At 37.2% G+C, this 26726-nt stretch overlaps 1 protein-coding gene across 1 annotated transcript in view; it reads left to right on the top strand.

The window, feature by feature from the left end:
- Dcc (DCC netrin 1 receptor) overlaps positions 1–26726 on the top strand; it is a 1087105-nt gene that overhangs the window by 491034 nt on the left and 569345 nt on the right. Inside the window, exon 3 of the mRNA XM_029546911.1 lies at positions 24452–24736. Coding sequence (XP_029402771.1) covers positions 24452–24736 — 285 coding nt within the window. The remainder of the gene's footprint in view (positions 1–24451; positions 24737–26726) is intronic.

The raw sequence follows: 26726 nt of genomic DNA, 5'->3' as shown, positions 1-26726 counted from the left end.
CTTCATTTCCAAGTGCTTACTGTGTGTCACTTCATTTCCAAGTGCTTACTGTGTGTCACTTCATTTCCAAGTGCTTACTGTGTGTCTCTTCATTTCTGAAGACTTCATCTTTTCACTTTATCTGTCATTTAGACAACTTTTGTTCATGGCAATTCAAAGTTTGTAGGAATCCAGCCAACAAGTAAACATTAGAGAATAGTTAATTCAGTCTTTACATATGGGGTTTACCAATATAAAATTTACCAATATAAATACAGGCTGTGTACCGGCTAGTTTTGTGTCAACTTGACAGAGGCTTGAGTTATCACAGAGAAAGGAGCCTCAGTTGGGGAAACGCCTCCATGAGATCCAGCTGTAAGGCATTTTCTCAATTAGTGATCAAGAGGGAAGGGACCCTTGTGGGTGGTGCCATCTCTGGGCTGGTAGTCTTGGTTCTATAAGAGAGCAGGCTGAGCAAGCCAGGGGAAGCAAGCCAGTAAAGAACATCCCTCCATGGCCTCTGCATCAGCTCCTGCTTTCCTGACCTGCTTGAATTCCAGTCCTGACTTCTTTCAATGATGAACAGTAATGTGGAAATGTAAGCTGAATAAGCCCTTTCCTCCCCAACTGCTTCTTGGTCATGGTGTTTGTGCAGGAATAGAAACCCTGTCTAAGACAGACTGTTTTTACCTCTTATTCAATACTTGGTAGACTCAATCATATATTGATTTAATTTTCTTGTTATATTTTTTCTAGATTTTAATCTTCCACTGGTCTCCATTCTTTTCACTATGATAAATACAATATAGAGTTCCATTACTACTTTGTTAGTACTTAATTTGATGATCAGGTTTGTCAAAATTGACAGGTAATAAAAAACATAAATCCTTTATTATACTATTTAAATACATTATGAAGGCATTATCATGTTTTATGAAAAAAACCTTTTCATAAAGAACTTTTATTTACAGTTCCTTAATTATACAAATTTGCATTATAGTGAAACTTTCTAACAAGGTATACCTGGAATTTCAAGGTTCAATCCTGCCTTTCAGTGTCTTATAGAAGGCTGAACACATCTTAACTTTGGACTTGCATATGAATTCTCTGGAGATTTGCATGAATTTAGATACTCTTTTAATTCTCTAGTGTGGAGTCACTGTAACTTCCCATCCATGCATCTCTCCACTAGCAAATGGGAAACAGTTCACACAGCCCACCCGTTACTCTGTTGTTCAAGCATTTTCTGCTCATTTGCCTCACCATTCTTCTATTCAGTCTCATTCCACCTGTAAGAAGTCCTCTCAATCAGGTCCTCAAAAGATGGTTTTTCTCTTGAACCTCAAAAACCAAACCACTTGCTTAGCTGCTACTATAGTGTTTGTGTCTCATGTAAGCACAAATTATATTTTCCCCAAGTAAGAGAAAAGTATATATTGTTTTTCATCCTTATTAGGAAGGCTATAGAATAGGTTTGGCAACTGACTAGAGTTATTTTCTTCAAAGTACCCTTCATCTTTAGTCAAACTAATGTTCTCACATTTAGTCGTTTACATATTATTTTGTCACTACATATATAGTTATGTGCTTGCAATGCATTGACCTTTCCTGACCTCCATATTTAGAATTCCCACAGATCCCATACTGTAGAGGCAGAAAGTTTTACTGTCTCTCACCCATCAGGGGAGTCACAGTCATAACGCTAAACAAAACACAGGTTAACAAGAACAGAGCATAGGAGAATGGATACTATTGTAGTTTTGCAGGACCTAAGTGCCTTCTAAAATGAAAAACCTATGACCCAAAGAGAAGTACCTGGTTTTATGCTCAGGTTTATGGAAAAATAGACAGTTAGATAGAAATAAATGTTGGACAGGGAAAAGCACCAATTATTGGTATCCAGCTGTGATGGTTAATCGTTATTGCAAGTTTGAAGCAATCTGCAGTTACCTGGGAAGCCTCAATAAGCTATTTTTCCAGTGAAGTGGTATCCCCCCCCCTCATATGTTTTAAAGTAGAGAGAGCTAGCCAAGTACTAAGTGTGCATGGATTTGGTTTTGTTCAGTCTTAATTTTGTTTTTGTTATATTTTAAGACAAGATCTCACCACATAGACAAGGATGTTATAGAATTCACAGAAATCCTATGTATCTGCCTTCCAAGGGCTGGGGTTAAAGGGCTGTGCCACCATAGCTGGATCTTTCTGCTCTGAGCTGCAGATGTAAAATCACTAGCTGTGTCATGTCCCTGCCTTGACTTCCTTGCTATGGTGGAACCTGGCCTGAAACTGTGAAGTAACATACCTTCTTTTTGCCATGTGTTTCCTATTGTCAGGTTTTTGTTTTGTTTTGTTTTGTTTTGTTTGTTTGTTTTGTTTTTTTTTTTAGATAAATACAATTAAGACACTGGCTGAACAGGGGGAACCCAACAAGCTGGTCTTCATACTTCTTGGCTTCTCTGTGCAGCATCCCTCCCTCCTGGTATAGACAGCATTTTCTGGAGCAAGAGTCTTATGGTATATTACCTGATGAAGTGGTTCACAGAATCTCTTTATGGCCAGCTGTTTGCCAAAAGACAAGTGAAAACCAGGGTAGAATTTCTAAACTCTGCTCACTTTAAAGAAGGATTCCAGTTCCTGTGATCTGTCTAGCGAAAGAAATAAGGGCAAAATAAAAACGTGTAGGTTGGAAATAGATCGGTTCTTTTTCAAACTCCTTCATTTTAGTGTTCTCAGAATACCAAAGTGCTAAACTTTGGGACACCCTTTTCTATTCCCTTGTAGTATACTTAACCCTGTTTCGTAAATCACACTCCCACATAGTCATCACCCTCTTCCATTCACTACTTTTGTTCATTTATTTATTGTATGAGTTCTCTTACAAGTTTATATTTCCTTACTAGGTTGGTCATTTGTAATGTTTATCGTAGTATCTTTATTCTTGTACCAGAAGCAATTCCTGGCTCAGAGTAAGTTCCCAGTAAATTATTTGAGGGGGGGGGGGCAAATTACTTTGAAGAATATTTGACGGTGTTCGAAAGAAACTCATCTCAAATATACTTGATTCATGAAAATGTTATTAGAATAATTTTGAAGGAGCAACACTTGAGCAAGTGTAGAAATTTGAACACCTATCCAATAACAAATTCTTCCCTTTTTAATCGTATCCTTAGTTCCTTTCACTTAGAGGGCTTAGGAAGCAAACTGTGACAACTGCATTGATTGCAATCTAGGAGGAAAGGCATTGAGAAGGGCTTCCATATTTGAGCTTTGATAATACAGGAAACTGCAAATTCCAGAGTTGCTGATTTAACAAATACTGTATTACATGTTACTGGCTGAGTAACTCTGAAAATCAAATTGAACAAGAAAGAGAGCAAGAAAGGCATTTATTTAATAAACCTTTACCATTTTTTTCCTTTTGTTGCCTTTATTGTGGTCATAAAAACGTTGCTTTTGAGAGTTAAAAGTCCCCTCTGGGATTGTGTCTACATGGAAGGTTAAGGTATTAAACAATTATATTTTTGTGCAAGTGATCTCGGACAACAAATATGCAAGACTGATTGATTATTTTCCAGGTGTCACTGGCCAACCATTAATAAAATTTACTGGTTAATTTAGAACCCCTGAGTCAGCATTACTATATACAGGCGTTGATAACCTTCATTTTTATAGAGATATACATAGAAAGCATTTCTCTGTGTCTAAACACATCTCTCTGTCACTGAAACTTTATTCTAGCAGTTCAAAGTGAGCCATAGGCAATAGGTAAGTACATAGGTATAACTTAATCCCAGTTACACTTTGTTTCTTGGCACTGCATTTAAATTTCTTATAATGATCAATGTGTGGAAATCATTCCTGTAAATATTGTTTCTGTAGGACCACCTCTCGGGGACCCCCTCAGGTCCTCAGGTTACAGGAGTCAGGGTGTCACAAAAAAACACGGTAGACAGACAGTCTTGATGCAAAAGCACGAGGCAGTTTAATGGTGGAGCTCCAGGCCTGCGAATACCTCACGCAGGAGGCAGAGGTGCCGTCAAAAGCTAGGGATTTTCATAGGGTAAGGGTCAGGGGATGGGGAGAATTGGTGCTGTTACATGTGATTGGCTCATTCAAACATAGCAAGGCGATTACAAGTCAGCAGAATAGTATGTGCAGGCTAAAACATTTAGGAATTTCAAGGGCCTGAGGTTTCTTGGGGACAGCAGGTCTGGTTAATGTATGAATCTTAGTAAGCTAAGGGAGGCACCGCCCTGCCAGATGGCCTTTGAGTTAGCCTCGATAGCTCAGACCAGTTCCTGCATTCCTTTCTCTTATCTTTGTGGCTAATTGATTCTAGTTTCAAGGCAGCCTGGGCCTGCCTGGGCAATTTTTAACCTTAAGTTTACATCAAAGGAACNCTTTATGTCTTACATTATTTGAACCTTAAATTCCTAGCCTCAGGCTTCTAAGCTCACAAAACAACAAAACAACTCATAAGTTACATGCATCCTAGGCCCTAAATTTCATTTCTTTTCACTTTCCTTCAGCCATTTTCAACTTATGCTCCACAAAGTGGATGAAGGGATAACCTTGGCTAATGTTCAGTATATACTTCCCACTGTAGATGCTTCTGTACAATACTGCTATTTTCCTGGGCTCTTCTAGAGCAATAGGAGAAACAAATTAGATGCCAGTGAAGTAGATTTGGTAAAATTATGTTAAATTAAATGAACGTCTTTTGACACAGATGTTATTTGTCCAAGGCTGTCTTTTGTCTCCAATTAAGATCTGCTGGGAAGCTTACGATGTGGTTGCAATCCTGTTCTCACGCTATAACTTTAGCACTAATTAATGTTGGCTCAACTGTTTTTACACTAAGAGAAATCTAGAAAATTTCAATTATTTTTTTGATTTTTCATTGGCACATATATGAACAAATAGAGAGTCAAGATTATTATTTTCTCTTGTATTCCACGGTGATTTCAAATATGTGCACAATAAACTTCCATTGTTTTCCCTCAATTTGTTTCCTTTCTTGTCTTTTTCTGCTGAAAACCTTTCCATCAGGTCTCCCCTCCTAAATTCATGTCTTTTATGTGTGTCTATAATCACTGAGTTTAATAAGGATTGATGTTATGAACAATTTATCAGTGGTTACTTAGCAGAAGACAAATGACACCCCCTTTTTCCAGGAGCCATTGACTGTCAGTAGCTCCTCCAGAAGAAGTAGGACTTCACCTCTCTCATCTCTGATGAAATAGTGCAGGCTTTAACTTTGTGAAATTCCTGTAAAGGTAATCATATCTGCTGTGAGTTCCTAAGTCAACAGCTATGTCCCGTTCAGAAAACAAGACTTTCTCTGCATTGCTGCCTAACCTATGAATCTTTCTTATAATATTCTCAGATTTCCATGGTATTCTCAGACTTACTGAGGGGGTAGTGTTGATGTTTGATTTTAGGACAAAGCACTATATAGTCATTTACTCTCTATCTAGTCTGCCTCTTGGGGCTAAGACCTTCCTAGGCAAGGGCCCTTGACCAGTTTATAATGCCATGCATGTACCCCTGCTATGTGCAAGGCCTTCCATCCTATTATAGGGGATTACTTACCTGGACAGGATTCACAATCATCCCCTACCCTTTATGATGTCTAAAGTCTTTATTGTGTTTTCTCCATCTAAGCCTATAATCCAAGAGGAAAAGTAGGTGATTCATGAAAAAGGTCACAATGGTGTTCTGTTTAATGATGTTCCATTAAGACTAAAGGAAACTAGCCTTAGAAATGTCTATTTTTAGATACAGTGCATAGTGATAGAATTAGAGTCATATAGTCCCCCTTTTATAGCAAATATTTAAGTAAATAGTTTATCACTTATATAATGTTTAATATTTTTATTACAGAACCACTGTAGATAACTAATACTGTCTTTTTTTCCTAAATCATAGTGCAAAGTAGCTATTTATCTTAAATTCAAGAAGTATTTCCCCTGAAAATGATAAAAGTTGAAATTCTCTAATGCCGTCATATTCAGACATAAAGTACTGTTAGCATGCTGTATATTATTATTCTACTTTATTTGTTTCTGCATTAGTAATTCTTTTCATTAGCAGGCATAAGGGTCATTTTTCCAACATGCCAATAACAAAGACAAGTTAACTAGACAAAAAAATTATTTAATTTTTAATTTTACATGACATTGGAAACTATAGGAATGAAAAGTCTAAACTTAGGGCAAGCAACAACTTCATGTGTTTAGAGCTGATGAAGAAAGTACAGCAGTGTAGATATGATTGGTTATGATATATAGTGATCATGATTGAATGAAGTGGGAGTTCAGCTAGGCATGGCTGCTCATTTTCATGGACTTTCTGAATTGTCCTTTTTTCCTTCCGATATGGAGCAGGACCCTTTTGGAATGACTGTCCTCAAGAAAGGAGAACAGAGGGAATGGTGTTCCTTGGGTTCCTGGCACATTTTGGGGAGGAAGAATTTTATTTTCTATGATCCACCTTAGAGAGTAGGAATTCTGTGCTCCATTATTCACATCAGTGATCAGGGGTTGGGGGAGGTCAGAGAATGGAAAAATCTAAGAGAGACAGTCAGTGTCCTATGTTTCAGTGAATGCCAAGGGTTACTATTTTGTTCTGAGCCCTGGCATCTTGGAATGATGCACTTTACATCCATTTTCCTAGAGAACCACTGCTGCCAAGCAAGCCCACCAGACATCAACACACAGACACTCTTAAAGGTGAAAAGAAAGTCATTAATGCCAGCTATGGGCTGCACTAGGAACTTGCCCAAATCATGCAACCCTGATGCTCCCAGCACTCACATTCATTCTCTCTGTCTCTCTGTCTCTCTGTCTCTCTGTCTCTCTGTCTCTCTCTCTTTTCCCTCCCTCTCTTTATTTATTTTTCCACTAAAACTACCTCCTGGTTGTAATACTTTATTTAACCAGAAACAGAATTCTAGAAGCCAAATGCAAGGTTAGCTGATTCAGGGACTTTCATAGAACTATAGGTCTTTGCTAGATTAGGTCTTTGTTCCCACTTTGAAAAGTGTTGCAGCCTATGTGCTGGCATTTAGCTTCAGTTGTGCTAAAGACCAGGGGTCACTTTCACCATCTAGCTTCTCTGCAGGAAGCCTTTTGTATTGTTGTTGGAGAAACAAGACCACATTCATCTTGAGGGGCGGAGGGTTTGTTCTTTTGGAAAGATATCTTCTAAGTCCTTGATAATGTACTTACAATGGGCAAATTTTTTTCTTTGTGATTTAATGTGTGAAATGAGTTTCTTTAACTCACTTTATTTCACAAAGGATTAAGATCTCTTGTTGTAATTGGAGATTGGAAAATATGTTTTCATCTAAATGCATTAGCATTGAGCACCCCTCCCCACTCCCTACCTCCCTGTTTCCTGTTTGAAATGCCAATTAAATGGTTTCACTGATGATTGGCTAGAAGCCTATGCAACTTCTAGGCTTCAGGCCATTAACACCCTGGCCAGAACTGCTGACAGAAAGATGAAGAGATTTACACCCTCTGATTTCTGTATTAACAACAAGAACAAAACAGTATGTGGTCTTGTAGGTGGATAATACAATTTAAAGATATGATTTCTTTTCCACAGGTGCATTTTTCTCTGAAAATTAGCAGTTCAGCTTGGTGTGAATTATAAGTCATCTTCTCTGATGGGTTTGAATCATTAATCAACCTGTTACGGACATGCTCAAGATTTACAAACCTAATACCATTTCTTTAAAGGAGAGAACTGAGGTCAGCTTATTTTTAGATATAAGTTCTGATTAAACTTGCTTTAAAAAAGAAAACTCTAAAAAGGGAACAAATGAAACTCTTGTTAATTCTTTCAGTCATTTAACCTAAAATTACTTTTCAAAAACTACAAATGCACTGTGACTAGAATATGACTTTCCTAGTGGATTTCCTATGACTTTGATAGCTAAACATATACCTGGGAAGGAATATATGTGACGTAAATATGTGTAAGGGAACACAGATACTATTAGACATACTAACTCAGAAGTGGTAAAGCTCTTTAAGCCTCAACTCTACTCAAAGATCTAATATTACCTAAGAAATGCTGAGAGCAGAAGAAATAGTTTTCCCAAAGGAATAGCACAACAATTAATTCATTGTCCAACTAGTCATTGCTAGAAACATGACTGCAGGACAAAATGGCTGGAGGAAAAATGTAGACAAAAATCAGTATTTTGGTAAACAATGATCCAATCACCACTGAGTCTCTGCTAACTGTCTAGGTGGTAGGCAAGATTAAGGACAGAACATAACAGCTAACGTTTTCTCATCTTCAATGAATTTATGAAATTATTTTGGAAAGATATACAGATACTGATATTAATACTATAGCTACCATGATTGATACATATTATATTATTAATTAAGCCCTATATTTCAGAATCATGAAAGACCATCTCAAAATATGTAAGATATTTAACATATCTTGTTTAAAAAAATTTATGTCCTTAGCAAACTCCACATGTGCTAATGTATTACAGGTTATAAAACCCAACTTTAATAATAATTTTTTGTTAGTTGAGGCCACAAAAAATATACTGTAGTAAATAAATAGAATAATAATTAAAAAGACCATCAATAGAACTAAAGGATGTAGCCGACAAGGCAGACTACTTTTAAGTCTCCATCCCTCATGGTCCTTTGTTTAAATAGGTCAAAAAGACATAATTACTCCGTAGAGTGATAATAATTTTCAGAAGAGTATCTTTCATCCTCCAAAGAGTTTACTTGCTGTGTCAGACGCTGAATTTTCTCAGAAATACAGAGCAAGCTATCCTTTGCTTGAGAATGTGGAATTGCAATGGAGAGGACAGAGACTAAAAGAGAGTATGGAAGCCAGTTCAGTAAGTGTGCTGGCTCAACTTGATACATGCTGTAGTCTTTTGAGAGGAGGGAACCACCACTGAGAAAAAGGTCTCTGTAAGATCAGGATGTAGGCAAGCATGTAGACCATTTTCTTAATTAGTGATCGATGCATGAGGGCCCAGCCTATTGTGGGTGCTGCCACCCTTGGGCAAGTTAGTAGTACAGGGTTCTCCAAGAAAGCAGGCTGCGCAGGCCATGAAGAAAAAAATCAGTAAGACATCCCCCACTCCCTTCATGGCTTCTACATCAACTCCTGACTCCATGATTCTCCTCTGTTTAAGTTCCTGCCCTGGCTTCCTTCAGTAATGGACTACAACATTGAAATGTAAGCTTTGTAAACCCTCTTCTCCCCAACCTGCTTTCTGTCATGTTGTTTTGACACAGCAATAGAAACCCTAACTAAGACAATGAGTATTTAGCAAGTACCAATTGATGCAAATACTAGTAAATTCTGAGGTATCAGAATCAAAAGAAGAAAATATTTGCTCTGTGTTTAGGAGGATTTTAATTTAGATATCTTGGCTCTTTCCTCAGAAAGTACTTGTCGATTGCCTATGACATAGTAGAACCTGCAGACTAATATTTTCCAATCCTTACCAACCCCTGTGCTTATGGGATTGAAAATGGCAAGTATTCTAACTGAGAAGCAGAAGCAGCGTAAGACAATGTTGGCCAGGTAGATGGGAGAACATGTTGCAATGTTGAAGAGCTTATCAAAGTAGGGCATGCTTATTAATAGGGAGTTATGGAAGATAAGGACTGAAACATTTCAAAATCCAATGAAAAGTAAGCAATTATGTATATATCACATAAAATTAAGGAAATGAATGAGATATACAGAGTATATTTGGGTCCTCAAATATGAACTTATCATGCTGCTAAGACTTTTGCAAATATGCTAATAAAAAGTTACCTTAACATATATTTCTCAAGTCATTCAACATGTTTTCATATTATGGATTCTGTTGTCATTGTAATAGATAGTTTTAGATATAATGCTCAGGTCACTAGCAAACTCTCCCAAAGGAAAATCTAAGATTACAATAAATTATCACTATGTGTCTCAGATGGCATTCTGGTGTAGAACTCTCTATAAATTGTTCTAAAGGCTCTCAAGTCCTCAAACACTGAGGCCAAGGAAAGAGCTAGTTTCCAAAGGAGCAAATTTTACTGAAAGTGAATTTAAATAGCTTGGCAGAAATTGGCATAAATAAAACAGCTTTGAACATAGATGATTGATGTCTTTGTTGAAAACTTAAGATATTAAAATAACAATAATTTAGCTACTTCATGAAGGCTAATGTCCTGTCTGAAGAGTAAATTAATCACAGAAAGCTACTATAAAATATTGTGAAGTCACAATAAATGACAGTTAATTATTCATGATTTCATTCAATGGTATAGTTATTCATGTTAAGCTTGAGTTTGTCAGTTTTTGCATCGACTCCTTCCTTTTCATAAGACTCCAGACCAAATCTTAGTTTCTAACCTTGCAATTTTATGATTTAGTTTCTGCCACACATCCCCAGCCCACTTCTGTTCTCTCTTAGAAGCAGCAGAGAAATATAACTAACTTCCGGGATGGATGTGGCCACATTCCATCAATCCCCACACACCAGTGTCATATGGCACAGTTGGGTTTAGGACAATGAACTCACAGCTAAGAGGCTGTCCTACAGGATGATTTACTGTCTTCCAACTTCCTGACACTCCTTTCCTTCCAAATGATTTCTGAGAGGTAAGAAAGACAGTAAATGCCAGGAGGGTAAAAGAGCCATTATGAAATAGACAGAGGCTGATCCTGGCACTTCCTGATTAAACTGTTGGAAGTCAACAAGATGTCATGCTTTGGTATCTGTATTCAGAGATCCATGCATGCCCACCCACACAGTAATGCAAATGGAGAACAAGTGAACACACACACAAATCCCCACACACAACCCCTCCCCCAGACACACAAGAATGCACTAAACAGAATTATTTTAGTGTTCACTGTAGTTGGGAAAAGACACACAACATGCAAATGAATTTTACTAGTGTCACATTTCCCCTGGTAGATCCTTCCAGATAAAATTCTCAATTACAAATTTATTAAAATATGGAATTTAGATTACTGTTTATACTCAGACTTTTGCTTCACTTTTCATAAGATGGGTTTTGTGAGGTGGGAAAAAGAACAAAATTATGAGAGAAAAAAAACCTGTAGTTTTAATTTTGATGTCTATGATGTGTGTCTTAGGTATTATCAAATTAACTATAATTAATTAATGTATTAAGATAAATGATTTGGTCTGACACTACTCTCTCTGCTACCTGCTTATACTGAAAACATGTCCCATTGAGGTTGCTCAATATTTTGACTCTGTCTACAAATTCTGAATAGAACACAGGTATTTGCTTTGCTAAAAAAAAAAAAAACAAACAAAACCCACAAACAAACACACAAACAAACCCCCCCAAAACAACAACAAAAAAACAAAACACCAAAACATGGAGAGTTGATGGTCTTACTAAATCAACTTAGAGGGAAACTGTTGCCAGTAGATAATATTGGAGATACCATTATTCAAACAGTGTACCTTGTATTTTCTCATTTTGTATAGTATCTATAATATTCTCAGTCACTTTGGATCACAATCACAATTTAAAAATTTTAATTTTTTTTATACCCTCCCCACTTCCTCTCAAATTTTGATCTCTTTTCATATATATATACACATATATATGTATATATATATATGTATATATATGTATGTATATATATATATGAATATATATATGTATATATATGAATATATATATGTATATATATGAATATATATATATATATATATATCCATTTAATGTTGATCTTTATATGTGCTTAAGATGACCCTTTGGGTTTGGATAATCTATCAAAGGATCATCCCTGAAGAAGACTGATTCTCCCTCATTCAGAAACTATGACTTTCCTATCATCCTGCATCTAGTACTGGAACATCATGGGACTCTCCCCATCCATGATGACTTTTCAACTGGTGCTGTAATTATACAACTCTTATTTAGGTGACCAGTTTGTTGGGATTTTATCATAACAGAATCTCTGTCATATATAGAAGTCATTATCTCTTGGCAGATAAGCAGTTTTTTTTACTCTTCCAAGTGTTCCAACCTGACTTACTTCCATGATGTTCCCTGAAGTATTAGGTGTAAAGTTACTTTGTAGATATACCATGTGAGGTTGGCAACCCCACAGTCTATCTGCGGCTGCATTTTAACTAGTCCTGAATTTCTGTAACCATCTCCATATATTCCAAAAGGGTTCTTAGATGAGGTGTGAGAGCCACACTCAACTGTATGCATTAGGATACATATTTTGAGTGCAATTTGAAATTATACAGCTTTAGGTAAGTGGCAATAGGAGGCTCTCCTCTAGGGTTTATGACCTTCCAGCCATGGCAGTGTGCTAGGTTTAGAATACCACAATCCCTACATGATTTAAAAGCCCCAATTGAGTGGCTTTTAAGACTAATAACACAGCTGTGATGCTGTTGTTTGGTGGTAGAAACTCAATTAAGATATAGAAATTTTCACAGTGCAGATTATTGTGCAGATGATCATGGGAACTAATAAAAAGATTTGGTGATATGTTCTTCATCGTATATGTTTTCCTATTGTTGGAGCTTTGTAATATTTTTTCATTCTAAAACATACCACACGTCATTTCTTCCTTCTCATCCCAGAATGCATAATTCAGTATCATGATTGTTTTCTCATCAGTGACAGCATGCCTGTATAACTAGTAAGAGGTAACACATGTCATATAACATTACATTAATGGAGCTTTGATACATAATATAGAAATCATTCAATATTTATTCTGTGTCTATGTCCATCTAGAAAATAATACAAAGACACAGATCTCACAGCTTCTACTCTTATGAAATATTTCAGTAAAGGAAACAGTACAACCTTGTTGAAAATCAACAACATGACGGTGCTCTGTAACATAGTAAAAACCACAGCAAAACAACACACACACACACACACAAAAAAAAAAAACACACACACACATACACACATACACACACACATACACACATACACACACAGACAAACACACATCTCTCTCTACTTCTTCATAATTTATTGAATTTTTTACATATCAAACTTTGCATACTTCTTAGAGTTAGGGTTTTTGCAATTCTGTTTCTCTGTGTAGCATATCCTTGTAGACCTTGTATACATCTACTCTTTTATGAAGACCCTGTTTGCATTTTACAAAGTTGGAAGTTTGTTTCTAAGTATTGCTTTACCAAAAACAACTCTAATGATAATTCTGCAATAGGTTCCTCATGTATTTCCTTCTATTATCAGGAAAGATATGTGTGATGATACAAAAGGCGCCATTTGATGAAATGGACAAAGACAAACATAATTACAAATATACATCCTCTTATGGGCCAAAAAAACCTTGTTCGGTGTGCATTTGATCCATAAAAGAAGGAACATGAATCTTGGGACCATAAACATGTCAGATTTCTGAATTATATCAGATTTTTATATATTTATGTATGTTAAATGGGAAGTCTTAACATTGAGGCAAATATGAACACAAAATCCAATCATGTATCATATAATGTATGCTTCATGCACAAACTTATGAGGTATAGTCATATAATGCTTTTAATTATTTTATTCACCAGGCATGGTGCCATTTATTTGCATATTGATATATGTCAGTGTTCAAAAGTTTATATATATATATATATATATATATATATATATATATATATATATATATATTATTTGGGGAATGTCAAACCTATATTTTTCTGTCTGACTGACTGCTTATTAAAAGAAAGGATTTAGCATAAGAAATTATCATATATATCTCTGGAGGTTAAGAACTCCTAAGATCTGCAGTTAACACATTCAAGACCAGGAAACAATGTCTTTATATATGTTTAAATATAAGGTTAAGGAAGCATGAAGAAGAATGATATCAGTTGTAATCCAATTCTCAGTTCAAAGTCAGGAAAAACTCTACTGGTCCAACAGGGTAAAGCAGGCATAACAGGTTCTGTGCCTTTCCCTGCTACCATGCATAGGTCTCTGATGGGCTCTCAGAGGAAGACACTCCCTTGTTTGTTTTACATTTTAGAATGTCGTCTTCATATTGAAACACCCTGATCAACGCACCTAATACTTCCGTTTCCCTGGGAGTCAATGGCTCGCCATGACTTAGAAACTTAGAAACATTGAATGAAAGATTAAATGAACTAATGATTGAATGAAAAAAAAAGCAAGTGATCTGAAAATGCCCACGAGATAGTTTAATTGACCTTGCTTAGGGATCCTTGGCAGGTTAACCCAGATAAAAGAAAAACAAGGTATTTATAATACCAAGAAGTAGAGTGAAGTGCAATACAAATGTTGGGGTTAGCCTTTCTGCTGCTGAGATGATTTGATTGATGTATTCCATTATGGAAACATTCACAGTCGATCTCCATGAGCAATACTCAATGGGATGTAAGCTTGGTAGAAAGTTTTCGCTTCTGGTTTGATTTAAAAAAAAAAAAAATCATTACTGTTATTTACAACCCAATAGCAGCTTTTGTAATGAGAATTTTAACTTTAAAGCAGTGAATTAAAATAACAATTTTGTCCAAGGCTATTGAGAGAAGCATCTTCTTAAGACATCAATAGGTTCATGAAGGCTTGCTAAAGTCATAGACCAGGTCAGCACAGCTAACCTGAGAGCTAGCTATCACTCAGCACAGCTAACCTGAGAGCTGGCTCTCCCTCGGCGGGCACAGCTGATGTAAGAGCTGGCTCTCACTCGGCAGGGCTGACCTGAGAGCTGGTTCTCCCCCGGCCCAGCTGACCTGAGAGCTGGTTGGCACAGCTGACCTGAGAGCTAGCTCTCACTCAGCACAACTTGATATTTAGCACTACTTGTGAGTCTCTCTTTCTATGCTTAACGGAACGTAAAATAATGGCATCAGTGTTCTATACGACTTCATTATATTTTAAGACATATCGATATCCTGGAAGAAAGTACTTGCATAGGTTGGAGGATGAGGTGGGAAAATTCTTCCATATTTGATCTTGTGCTGGAAATAGATATAATATAGTAACTAGGATGGAGGAAAAGGGATTCATTAAAATGCTACGAGGTGAACCTCCCCAGAGCTCCCTTGCTATAGAGTTAATGAAAGAGTTAGAAGGGCAATGCAGAACTCAGGCTTGTCTGATAGCTGATAATAAAGTCAGAAGGAGGAGGACCATTTAGCACACAGGTGTAGCTCACATCTGATAACTCCCTCCAGAGCAAAGTTGGTGGGTCCTGATATTCACCTCTGGAGTGGCTGGCTTCTCTGCTATAATAGCTTCATAAAACCTATTCAGAAAGAGTGCTCCGTCTTCATTGTGACGGTGGTAATACGGAGCATTACAGATGATTAAAGAATCTAGAGTCCAAACTCTGGATTTGAAGGTCAACCAAGGGAGAATGTAATGAAAGATGAGATTCGAAGCTTCCTCACTGTATGTTGGCCTTGGGTAAAATGGAGTCTTCCCAACCACCACGGGCTTCCTAGTCATGTATATCACCAATTGTTTCAAAAGGTAACACAGTGTCGCCAGGCAGTGGTGGCGCACGCCTTTAATCCCAACACTTGGGAGGCAGAGGCGGGTGGCTTTCTGAGTTGGAGGCCATCCTGGTCTACAGAGTGAGTTCCAGGACAGCCAGGGCTACACATCAAAGCCCTGTCTCAACAAACCAAAAAATAAAATAAAGTAAAATTAAAAACACCGTGTCATCCCCCAGAGTGTTATCTGAAACAAATCCAGCAGGTGATTTCCAAGAAAGATTTTGTGTCTTTCTTGACTATTTCTTTGGCTTTGGGAAAGAGTTTATTTGTGCAAGTAAATTGTAGAGCTAGCATAGGAACTGGCAATGTGTGCACATTTTGTTTCTAATCTTTTCCTTTCCACTTTGTATATACTCTGTATATAGTTCAACTAAATTGTCCACATGACAAAATTACATATGTAGGACAGTACCTGAAACACACCAGGCAGGTTTGCTAGGTTTACAAGGTCAGTCCACATTTCGGCACTTGCTATTAAACCAATTATTTCAGAGTCTATTATTTTGCAAATATGAACGGGGAAGGAGGGAGGGAGGAAGAGGGGGGAGGGAGAGAGAGAGGGAGGGAGTGAAAGAAGGGGAGAGAGAGGGGGTAGGAGTGAAAGGATAGGCAGAGAAATAATGAAACGGAGAGGAGGTGGAAAGACACCAAGAGAGGAGAGAGGAAAGATCTGGGAAGCAGGTGGAGAACAGCCTGCAATAACGAGACATGGAAAGCAGAGGCAGAGAGCAGAAACAAATCCCATGAAGCCACTTTATTGCTCCTTACTGCTTTGAGAAAAAAAAAAAGCACTTAGAGACCTTCTCTTTGGCTTGCCTCTTTTCTTTTCCCTTCAGCTAATTTGACAGTTAAGCAGGGGCAAAGAAGGTCCTTCTTAGAGGGAACTTAACCTTCGGTCTTTAACTTAGGGCAAACAGAGTATTTATAGCCGCTCTCCTCTGGCGACTACAAAACATTACCACATTGCTCAGTATTTAAACCCAAAGCGTATTTCCAACTACCAGGTCTGTCCCCCAGTTGATAAGTCTCTTTATGAAATGAACTTTAATTACTTAATAATTAGTCTTCTAGTCAAGAAGATGTGGATTCTGATAGTCTGCCACAGAGGCTAGAGGGCAAATCAGAAAGAAGAACGTGCCATGTCCAGATTAGAATGTTCAGGAAAGGAGCAGACTTGTTCCTGCTGTATGCAGGTGGGTGACCGAGAGACCTCCTGGATTCAGTGAGCCCTGACATACATAAACCTGGACTGGGAAGTGCTTTATTTTCACATTGACTATAAATCCAAAGTAATATAGATTCGAATGAAGTAAAGAGCCTGCCTGAGCTGTTCCAAATGTTTGACTGTCTGGCTCTGATGAAAGACTTCTCTAGGTCTGGGTGCTGCTGCCTGCATGGGGGGTGGGGGGAAGGCTAGGGATGGACTATTGTTCTCCTTATTTTAATTCTGAGAGCCTAATACTTCCCTACAGATTTAGAAGCTTTGCGTTCATTGCCATGGTGATTTTTTTTTTTTTTTAAACTTTCTCCTCTTTTGTAGCATTACAAAAGAAAACCTCAAGAAGAAAAAAGAGATTTTTGGTGCTCTGGCTGTTCACATTTCCGCTGCCCCTGGAAACAACTTGGTTGTATCTAGCCTGTGAAGACATATGCATTGGCTTAAAGGGGGATAGATGGGTGAATTATGTTTTGGGTGCAGAGACAAGGAACGGAGGTGCATATTTTGCACAACAGCGTAGATCTGGCCTCCAGGTTTTTCCAGCATTCATCAGTCCCTAGCTGGAATACCCTGACCCCAACCCTCAGGTTTCCAGCCCAAGAGGCTGGGATCCCCACCCCCACCCCACCCCACCAAAGGCTCTTCCCTATATAATCCAGACATTTTGTTCTCTCGCTCCACTCTCTTCTTCTCCTTCTTGTCTCTCACTGCAAATATGTCCTTTCTCTTTCCCCTGCCTCTTGATCCCCATGGTGACATCCCTCGTCTTGGTCCTTAGGGTCAGTGAAGTCACTGGAAGGCAGCTTTCCAATAAACTTATATTTAAAATAATCTAATCTGCCTTGAATTGGCTCATTTCTCCGGTGGAGAAATTACTTATCAGTATCCCTTGCTCAGCTTGACCTAAAGGGCATGAGGCTAGCCAGGAAACATCTAATAATGTTTTCTAGGGACTGTGATTTGCAGGAAGATGGGTAAATACCACCTAAACTAAAGCAAGCTTGTAAGTCTAAGATAAGAGTTTTGCAGTCGCATTAGGGACTGTCTCCTGATTTTCACACCTACAGTTGGTTTCCATCTGAAAGGGTGAGTGTTCATCTGGGCTTCTTCCTATGTACTAGCTTCAGCTCTTTAGCACTTTGCCTGAAGAAGCCACTCCTTTCTCCCACTTACCCTGCTACCTCCTACCCCACCCCACCCCCCACATCATTGCTATTACTCTTTGTGGTTGCAAAACTACAGCGCTTACCTCAGATGGAATGAGAGGGATTATTCTGGGACAATTTATGTGACCACGTCCCGGGAATACAGATTGAGCTTGTCTCGATTTCCTTGTTCCAATGTGGTATCGGTTTAATAACAATTTTGTGTGACACATCAGCAAAGGCCACAAATCAAGGAGCTTTATAAACACATTGCTCGGAACAGTAGAGCAGGGAAGTCTTGGCTTGGATGCTATCAAATGATAGTCTTAGCCTTTACTCGAAGGAAACTAGAATTTTGATAGAACACTACAAAAACATTTTACCTATTAGTCCCAAAGGGACTGGGCCAGACACTGGTTATCAAGGGATGGCTACTTTGGAGACAAAAGCTCAATTGGGATCAGGCTTTGGATCAGCCATATTCCAACATCTTCACTATCATTAAATCTTTAATCATTTGATGAACATTGGCAGAAGGCTCAATGCATAGACCAACTCTTTTCCAGAACTTTCCTTCACCACTTCCTCATGTTTAGGGCCTTTGATGTTGATCTAAGCCAACTATTAAATTAATCACACCATATAATTTTGATTCAATAAGTATGGATTTGATGAAGAATCGGTATGCCTTGTGCTATTTATAAGATAGAATAAAACTAGGACCGAGTCCTTCTGCTCATAGAATTTGCAGATTAGCCTGGAATATAAAATAAACCCCACAGTTCTTCAGTGTCAGTCTGAGTATGTGGTACAAAGGAGACTGGAGTATAACTGGTATACCTGGGCAGAGGCATGAAGTGAGGATTTATTCCCTGAATTGACATTACCACCTCCCCGAATAAACAATGGTTATGTTAATGAGAGCTAAAAAAGAGTAAACCCTTCATTGTATTGATGGTAAATGTGTCAGTAAGGAATCTGGTTTATGGATGTAAAACAGACCTTGAGCAACATTTAACTAAGTGCACATGCAAAGAGGTTCTTCGTGAATCTTTCAGGTGATAAAGTATTATAAAGCAGTAACAGAAGGATCTTTTATGGAAATCAGAATAAGTGACAGACCTGGTCCTCCATGCTCACTTCATAATGGGCCTATATTTCTTGTTGTCAGTCCTGTTTACTATGCAGCTGTAATAGGGATTGGTGCTATCAATAACGGTTTCAGATGCTGAAGCCTAAACACTTCAGTCTGTATAAGTCACTTATAAGAATGAGAAGGATCTGGATTTTTTTTTTCAAGGCCAAGAGGATAAAATAGAGCTTCTGTATGTGGGATATGTCTTAACTTTCCCATATGTAAAAGGAACTGTGCTTCTCTTTTAATAGCTTCTTCCTAATAAGCTTTGGTCTGTGTTAACACATGGTAACACTGCACATGTCTAAAGCTGTGAGGTGACTGGTGTGGGACACTTCCTCCATTCCAGGGGTTCCTAGACAGGAAGCTGTTGTAGCACCCTGGGCCAGGCTGGGTGTGAAGGTAGGGGTCTTGACAACAGTTCCATTTAGGAAACAACCTCCATTGCTACTGGAAGAACAAAGTATTGCCAAATAGAAGAAACTCACCTTAAGCAAATTTCAATTAGGTTAAGGAAATGAGGCAGTTTTAAAATAATAATACAGTACCCAATTTTATTTTATTTTTTCCAATTTTTTTATTAGGTATTTACTTCATTTACATTTCAAATGCTATCCCGAAAGTCCCCTATACCCTCCCCCCCTCCTGCTCCCCTACCTACCCACTCCCACTTCTTGGCCCTGGCGTTCCCCTGTGCTGGGGCATATAAAGTTTGCAAGACCAAGGGGTGTGTCTTCCCAATGATGGCTGACTAGGCCATCTTCTGCTACATATGCAGCTAGAGACACGAGCTCTTGGGATAGTGTTTAGTTCATATTTAATACCCTTGTTACACAGCACTCATTTAGATTTTTCTTGTTTTTTTTGTTCCATATAAACTGAAGATACTAATACTTAAATAATTATGATAGACAGGCAATACAGCTCAGGAGTAATGCATTTAGCTAGACTACATAAGGCTCTAGGTTCAATTCTTATTATTCATGCAAAAGGGAAGAGATAACTTGTAAAAATTGAGTGAAGTGAATCAAGATGCTTAGTGTAGTACAATGTCAAACTTGACTTGATACCCAAATGCAGAGCCATCCAACCCCTGAAGAGATAAAGCAAGAAACTGACCCCAGATAATCCGGGACCTTGGTGTGTTATCAGCCACCATCTAAGCTCCCAGAGTTTGAAAGTGATAAATGTAAAACTAATGCCAGGTTTCAAACTGTGGATATGTTAAAGCATTTAGACTTACATAGCACCTAATAAAATATTAAGGTTTATTTTTTTTTTATTGTCAGTAAATATTTGATATACCTTGTGGAAAATAAAATACAGATACATAACAGGAACGTGAGAACACTTTTCAGGTTTATGTGCACAATGATCTCTGTCATAATGCCTGTAAATTTTGAGTGATATAAAAAATTTAAGGCAGATTGGTGATTCTCAGAACAACTAGGAAAAGTCTAGGCTTTATAGTTGATGCTTTTAGAATGCCTACAGTTAGAGTTAGGGAAAATATCTCTCTCTCTAGAGAAACTGCTAAAGAAATCACATCAAGGCAAGAAGATACTCAGAGGGGGTGGCATTCTACTTTAATCCCAGTTCTTGGGAGGTAGTGGCAGATAGATCTCTTGGGGCCAGCCTGGTCTACAGAGCAAGTTCCAGGACAGCCAGGGTTACACAGGGAAATCCTGTTTCCAACAAACAAAAACAAAATCAAGAAAAAACAAAACAAGGGAAGACTAAGCTTAGGGCCTTAGACAAGTTCAATGGAGTTGAAAATTGTTTTTTAATACTGGTGGAAAATGGTGTGGATTATGCTAGATTCCTGGGTATGTAATAAAAACAAATAAACAAAACTCTTTACAGTATTTGGACAATAAGATAATACCAAAAACCTTAAGCACATCCTTGTTCAACAACTGCAGCATAACCTCCCTGATTTAGAAACATATTCTGATTTCTATCTGGGATAGACATGAGTGAGCAGAGAACAGAGGTAGGAAACAGTGCATCACAAGTAATCTCTTCAGTGTGAAGAGGTTCTTGCTTACCAGGAAACTAATCTTCACGAAAATCAAAGTTAATCTCATACCCTAGGAAGCACAGAAATATTTACTTTATATTATTGTATCTATTGATTTTGGAAAAATCCAGTATTTCATTTTTATGAGTTTCGGGAAATTTAATAAATAAAATATGCCACAAAATTGATATCATATAACTTCTTTCACAACCAGGAGTTGCCATGCCAACCTTTAGTTCCATATGAGAAGCCATAATTCAAGCCACACAAAAGCCTATAAACTTACTTGTTTGTTGCGTAGTTTTCTTTGAGCAGCAAAAGTAGAAGACAAAAAGTCATTTTATAATTTTCCATCCTCATAATCTATTATTTGAAGGTTTCTATGCTACACTGTTAACTTTAAAACTGAATTCATTTCTAGTCCATAACCCATCATACAAGCCATTGAAACCAACATGGCCTTTGCTGTTTCTCTTACTTAAAATCTGACATTGGTGTGGTGGTGTATACTAAATAAATATGCATCTTGTGATTTTGGCCTGGGAGAGGTGATGAAGTATAAGTCACCCAACACTAGCACCGACCAAACAGGGGACAGCAGTGGTAGACCAGTGAGTTTGCTGAAAGTACCTATGACAGCTTACCTTATGGGTGACTGGCTCAATCTCTGAGCTGAGGCACTCATGTCAGATCCCAAGCCTTTTAAATTTCTTGTAGCATCCTGCCTGTCAATTCAGAGGGCAATGCTATACAGTACTTTGTAGACTAGAAGCCAATTCCATTGTCTCATTATGACAATATGCCAGTCAAATGAGGTTGAGAAAGGCAAACAATTGTTGATCATCAAATTGAATTACTTGTCTATATTCTCTTTTCTAGTACTATTTCAATATCCTATCAAATATTAAAATATCAAATATATTTACATTTGATAAACATCTATAGCATATACTAAAACCTCAAAATATAAATAGCAAGTATTTAATAATCTAGCAAAATTTTAATCTCTGATAATCAGGTTTTGAATCTGTACAATATCTATACCTAATGCAGTACCATGTTTCTGCATATGTGAAAGTATGCAGATATTGTTTTCAATTTACCTAATATATTAAATTCAAGAATATATAAATGATAGCTATCTTATTTTATAAATTTAATATATTATTACATATTTATTCATAACTTTTGGCTTAAGTATAAGATAAATTCTAACAAGGAAGATAAGAAAGAATGCTATTAAGTAGGTCAGAAACTGGCCTCCTGACATAAACCATAGTATAGTAATGAACTTATGGCACCAAATACTCTTTGGTTTCATTCTTTAAATCCACACTTAATTCACAGCAAATTATATATTGTACCTTTTTTCTTTAAAATTCATACAAAGCTGTACTAAGAGCCTAGAAAGACTTTGAGCCATGAAACTAGGAGCTAATTAATGGATGCCTTTTGTTTTCCAAATACTCTGGGCAGGTCTAACATAGTTATGGCTGAGTTATTTTGATTAGAAGAGTAATCTTTTTCTGGTGGCTGGGGCCATCCTGAAATACCTCTATAGTGTTGGTCTAGATGGCTCCATAGATCCAAATTCCTGAGTTTCAAATTTATGAAGCAGACAGGTAGTTTTATAACCTGTGTGTGTGGAATACATTTCAACTGACAAGTTAATATGAAGTGTCTATATGCTCTTGCATTAATCATTCATTTTAAAGAACATTGCATCCCCATAGGGTTATATCTTCATGATTTTAAGTATGTCAGGCAGAGATATATAATAATGGTAGTCTTCAGCAACATATACATGTTCCATATGAAGTGCTGAAATAACTTTATATATAATTTATTCCATTATCTTTGACTACAACCCATAGTATTTGAAGTAGACATGAAGTTCCTCCTTGACCCAGGGCCTAAAGAACTGCTATAATGATCCTTATTGCCTCTCATGTTAAATTATCTTTAACCCAGTCCATTTACCTATAACCTTCTGTGCTCACCTGACTTTTTCTCAGTTTATGAAAAAAAATATTTAGGGGAATAATCCCAAGTTCAAAGTGGCAGTAGTGGAAGTGGATCACAGTAGAATTTGTCATGGATACAATGCTGATTAGAAGAAAATAACAACTTTCTGCCATGATTTATTCTCAAATATGGAAAATTCTGACTTAATTAGATACATTTATCAACATTAAAATATCATTAAATATAATTAGTAAAATCTAATGAAGTCCAAACTAATGAGTTAATAAAATGTGATTGTAACATGTACCTAAAATAAAAACAGTATCATCAAGATTAAGGGGATATCAAAATATAATAATATATCTGTGATAACTGAATCAAAATAAAAAAATTAAAATTATTAGGTTCAATTAGCCTAGGGGGGAAAATGTCCCATGCTTTATAAATAATGACACAATTCATACAAGTGCGTTTGTAGTCGCCAAATAATACAAAGATTCTCTTGGACTACAGTCTGATGTATTCTTGTTTGTAGAAAGCTTGGGAATCCATGGTCATAGCATCTCCTGCTCTTCTCTAATGAAGCATCAAACTGGAAGCTTTTCCACATCATTCCTTACTCCTTTGTGATTGGTCCCTTATCCCCTTCCTTCCTAGTCTACTTTATGAGCCAGCCATTTCACAGGGCATTTCATGAGAACATGAGAGTGGTCACATAGATTAGTTACCATTTCACTAACTAGACCAGGAAACAAAACAGTGTGAAATGATTCATATGTATGTGTGGGCCACACAGGCTAGAAATATAAGCTACTCTACGTTTATCTTGAGGATTTTCTTTGCCATACTGGAACTACACCAGGGGAACACTGGTAAATGTTCATATTACCCTGTCAACCTACCAAAGGTGGTTGTCTGTTCGTATAGTTGGAAGTGAATGTATTTTTTCATTCCTGAAGCTATCTCAACTCATACTACATAAACAGTTTTTTTTTTTTTTTTTTTTTTTTTTTTTTTTATGAGCCACCATAACTCTGTAGACATTGGTCCCGTGTTAGGTAACTGGGACAGGATAGCATTCAGATTTAAAATAGAAGAGACACGGTTGCAGCACTGACACACAAGACCACCATTAACCTGCACATCAAACTTTAATTTTCAAAGTACTAAAATTATCTCTTCTGTTTATTTTCATGAGTTTTTTTTCTTATCCTGAAGTTACCATAAAAGAAGAGGCTCCTAGAGACCAGTGTTAATATTACCTTCCTATCTAATCGAAATAATTTACTTGTCCTGCTTGATATGTTATAATATATGGTCAAGCTACAAGACTGAATGGAAATCGATTGTATACCTTCTGGAATACAGTGTCTTACAAAGGACAGCAGATACTGGTAACTATTGTGCTTTATTTGGAAGACTCATCCTTTCTTCACTGTCTTTCTCTTAGGACCCTTGAGGTTCCTTTCCCAGACAGAATCTATCACAGCCTTCATGGGAGATACAGTATTACTTAAGTGTGAAGTCATTGGGGAACCCATGCCAACAATACACTGGCAGAAAAATCAACAAGACCTCAATCCAATCCCGGGAGACTCACGTGTGGTCGTCTTGCCCTCCGGAGCATTGCAGATCAGCCGACTTCAGCCAGGAGACAGTGGAATCTACAGATGCTTGGCTCGGAATCCAGCCAGCATAAGAACAGGAAATGAAGCAGAAGTTAGAATTTTATCAGGTATTTCAATATTTACTCTATTCTCCACAACACAACATGATTTTCCTTGGACAGATATTTTCTAAAGATTACACACTCTGCATTGCTTACTGAGGTTTTTTTGTTTGTTTGTATTATTGATTTTTCTATTTATTGCTATTATACTATATGAAGTAATACCAGCCATTCTTAAGTTTCTGTATACTACTAAGCTGCTTTTAAAAATATAAGTATACTTAGCATCATTAATTTTCTCATTTATTCTTTTATTCATATATGTCTATTTCATATTTTTGCCAAAAGTCCATTTAAAAGCAGTTTTCATGTTATTTCCTTTTCTTCTGACAACAGTCTAAAAGACTGTATCATTCCTAGTTATAACAAAGAAAGGATTTGTGAGGTTGAATATCATCCTTAGAGTAATACTTAACAAATATCTACTCAAACTTCGGCACAATAATTTCTTAAATGTCCTGTACTGTGCATGGGAGATCTAACATTGGTTAAAACTGACACAGGGCCTGGTCGTTAAGACTTCTGGATTAATATAAACATATAAGTAGTTATGACAAAATGGGATTAATATTATGATACAGAATTTTGTTGCTTTCTATCTTTCATCTTTTATTTTTCTCCTTCTTCTTAGGTAGCTCTCTATTATTGCTCTCTATGATTCTGGCCATTTCATTACCTTTTTCTAAGTAGCCAGAGTCTGGTTAGCTACATCTATCTCACTGTGTCTTCCAGGGACTGATATTGTCACACATTTCTATAGTATCTATGCTGACAGTTTGTCTTCCTTGTTAGGCAGTCATATACATACTTTCATGAATCACAGCAAAGCACTGAAGCGTTTGAAAAAACTGCCCTTCAAATGGTAGATGCTGGTGTCCATCCTACATGCTTAGTTGTTTGTAGTTATAAATATTTCACATATAGACAGGATAAATCTTTCTAAAAGGAAAACTAGTAATTCAGGTGAAGTTTATTCAGTGTGATAAAGAAGTCAAGTTTAACTCATTGTTCTCATTTCCTTGTGTCTAATATGCTCCATCAGTGACATAGATATTGACCTCAGTGTGCAAGTAAGTATTGCACACTTCTACCTTGCAACCGCCTTGCAATGATGGTGGAGCATTTATTAGTAACACATGTTCAGACTTATTTAGGAACCAATTTCATACCCCCAAATTAAATATTCATATTTGTATGACGTAAATAATGTATATACTGAATCATCAGATAGGAAGCCAAAACAAGTCACATTTAAAGTATTGACAAGAATATGCTTGATTATTTCAATATGACAGAGGAGCCTGTTTCCAGTAGCATTCAGGAATCATGATGAATTAGTCAATATTTAAATTTTAAATAGAAAATGAAAAACAGACATTAAATTGGTATTGGCCTTTATTTGTTCACCATGTAGACTGTATTGTAACTGAAATGTGTGGAGATTTAGGTAAAGTCACATTGTTTATCTGATTCAAACAAGAGGACATCAGTGTACTTTGGAGTGATGGGATATTTCTCATTAGAATGGAAACTAAAGTGAAGTAAGGTCGTGTGTTGCAGTGATATGGAAAGAGTCAGAGGGAGAGAGATGGATATGATCATGTTACATTGTGAGTATGTAAGTTATGGCTTTTAGCTTAGTGTCTTTGCAGAAGCCCTAACATGGGGAGCTAGTGTTTCTCTGGCTCATTTGCCTGCTCTCAAGACCCTTTTCCTCCTATTGAGTTGCCTAAGGTAGCCTTCATCAGGAGAGATTTGCCTTGTCTGATTGTATTGTCTGTTTTGCCTTGCCTTGTCTGTTGGGTTATTGTCTCCCGGAGGATTGTTCTTTTCTGAAGAGGAAATGGAGAGGGGATAGATATGGGTGAGAGGAGAGGGAAGAGAGAGCTGGAAGGTGTGCTGGCTAGTTTTGTGTCAACTTGACACAGCTGGAGTTATCACAGAGAAAGGAGCTTCAGTTGGGGAAATGCCTCCATGAGATCCAGCTGTGGGGCAT

This window comes from Mus pahari, chromosome 15 (genome assembly GCF_900095145.1).
Source record: "Mus pahari chromosome 15, PAHARI_EIJ_v1.1, whole genome shotgun sequence".
Classification (NCBI taxonomy): Eukaryota; Metazoa; Chordata; class Mammalia; order Rodentia; family Muridae; genus Mus; species Mus pahari.
This window is presented reverse-complemented; position numbering and strand designations above follow the sequence as displayed.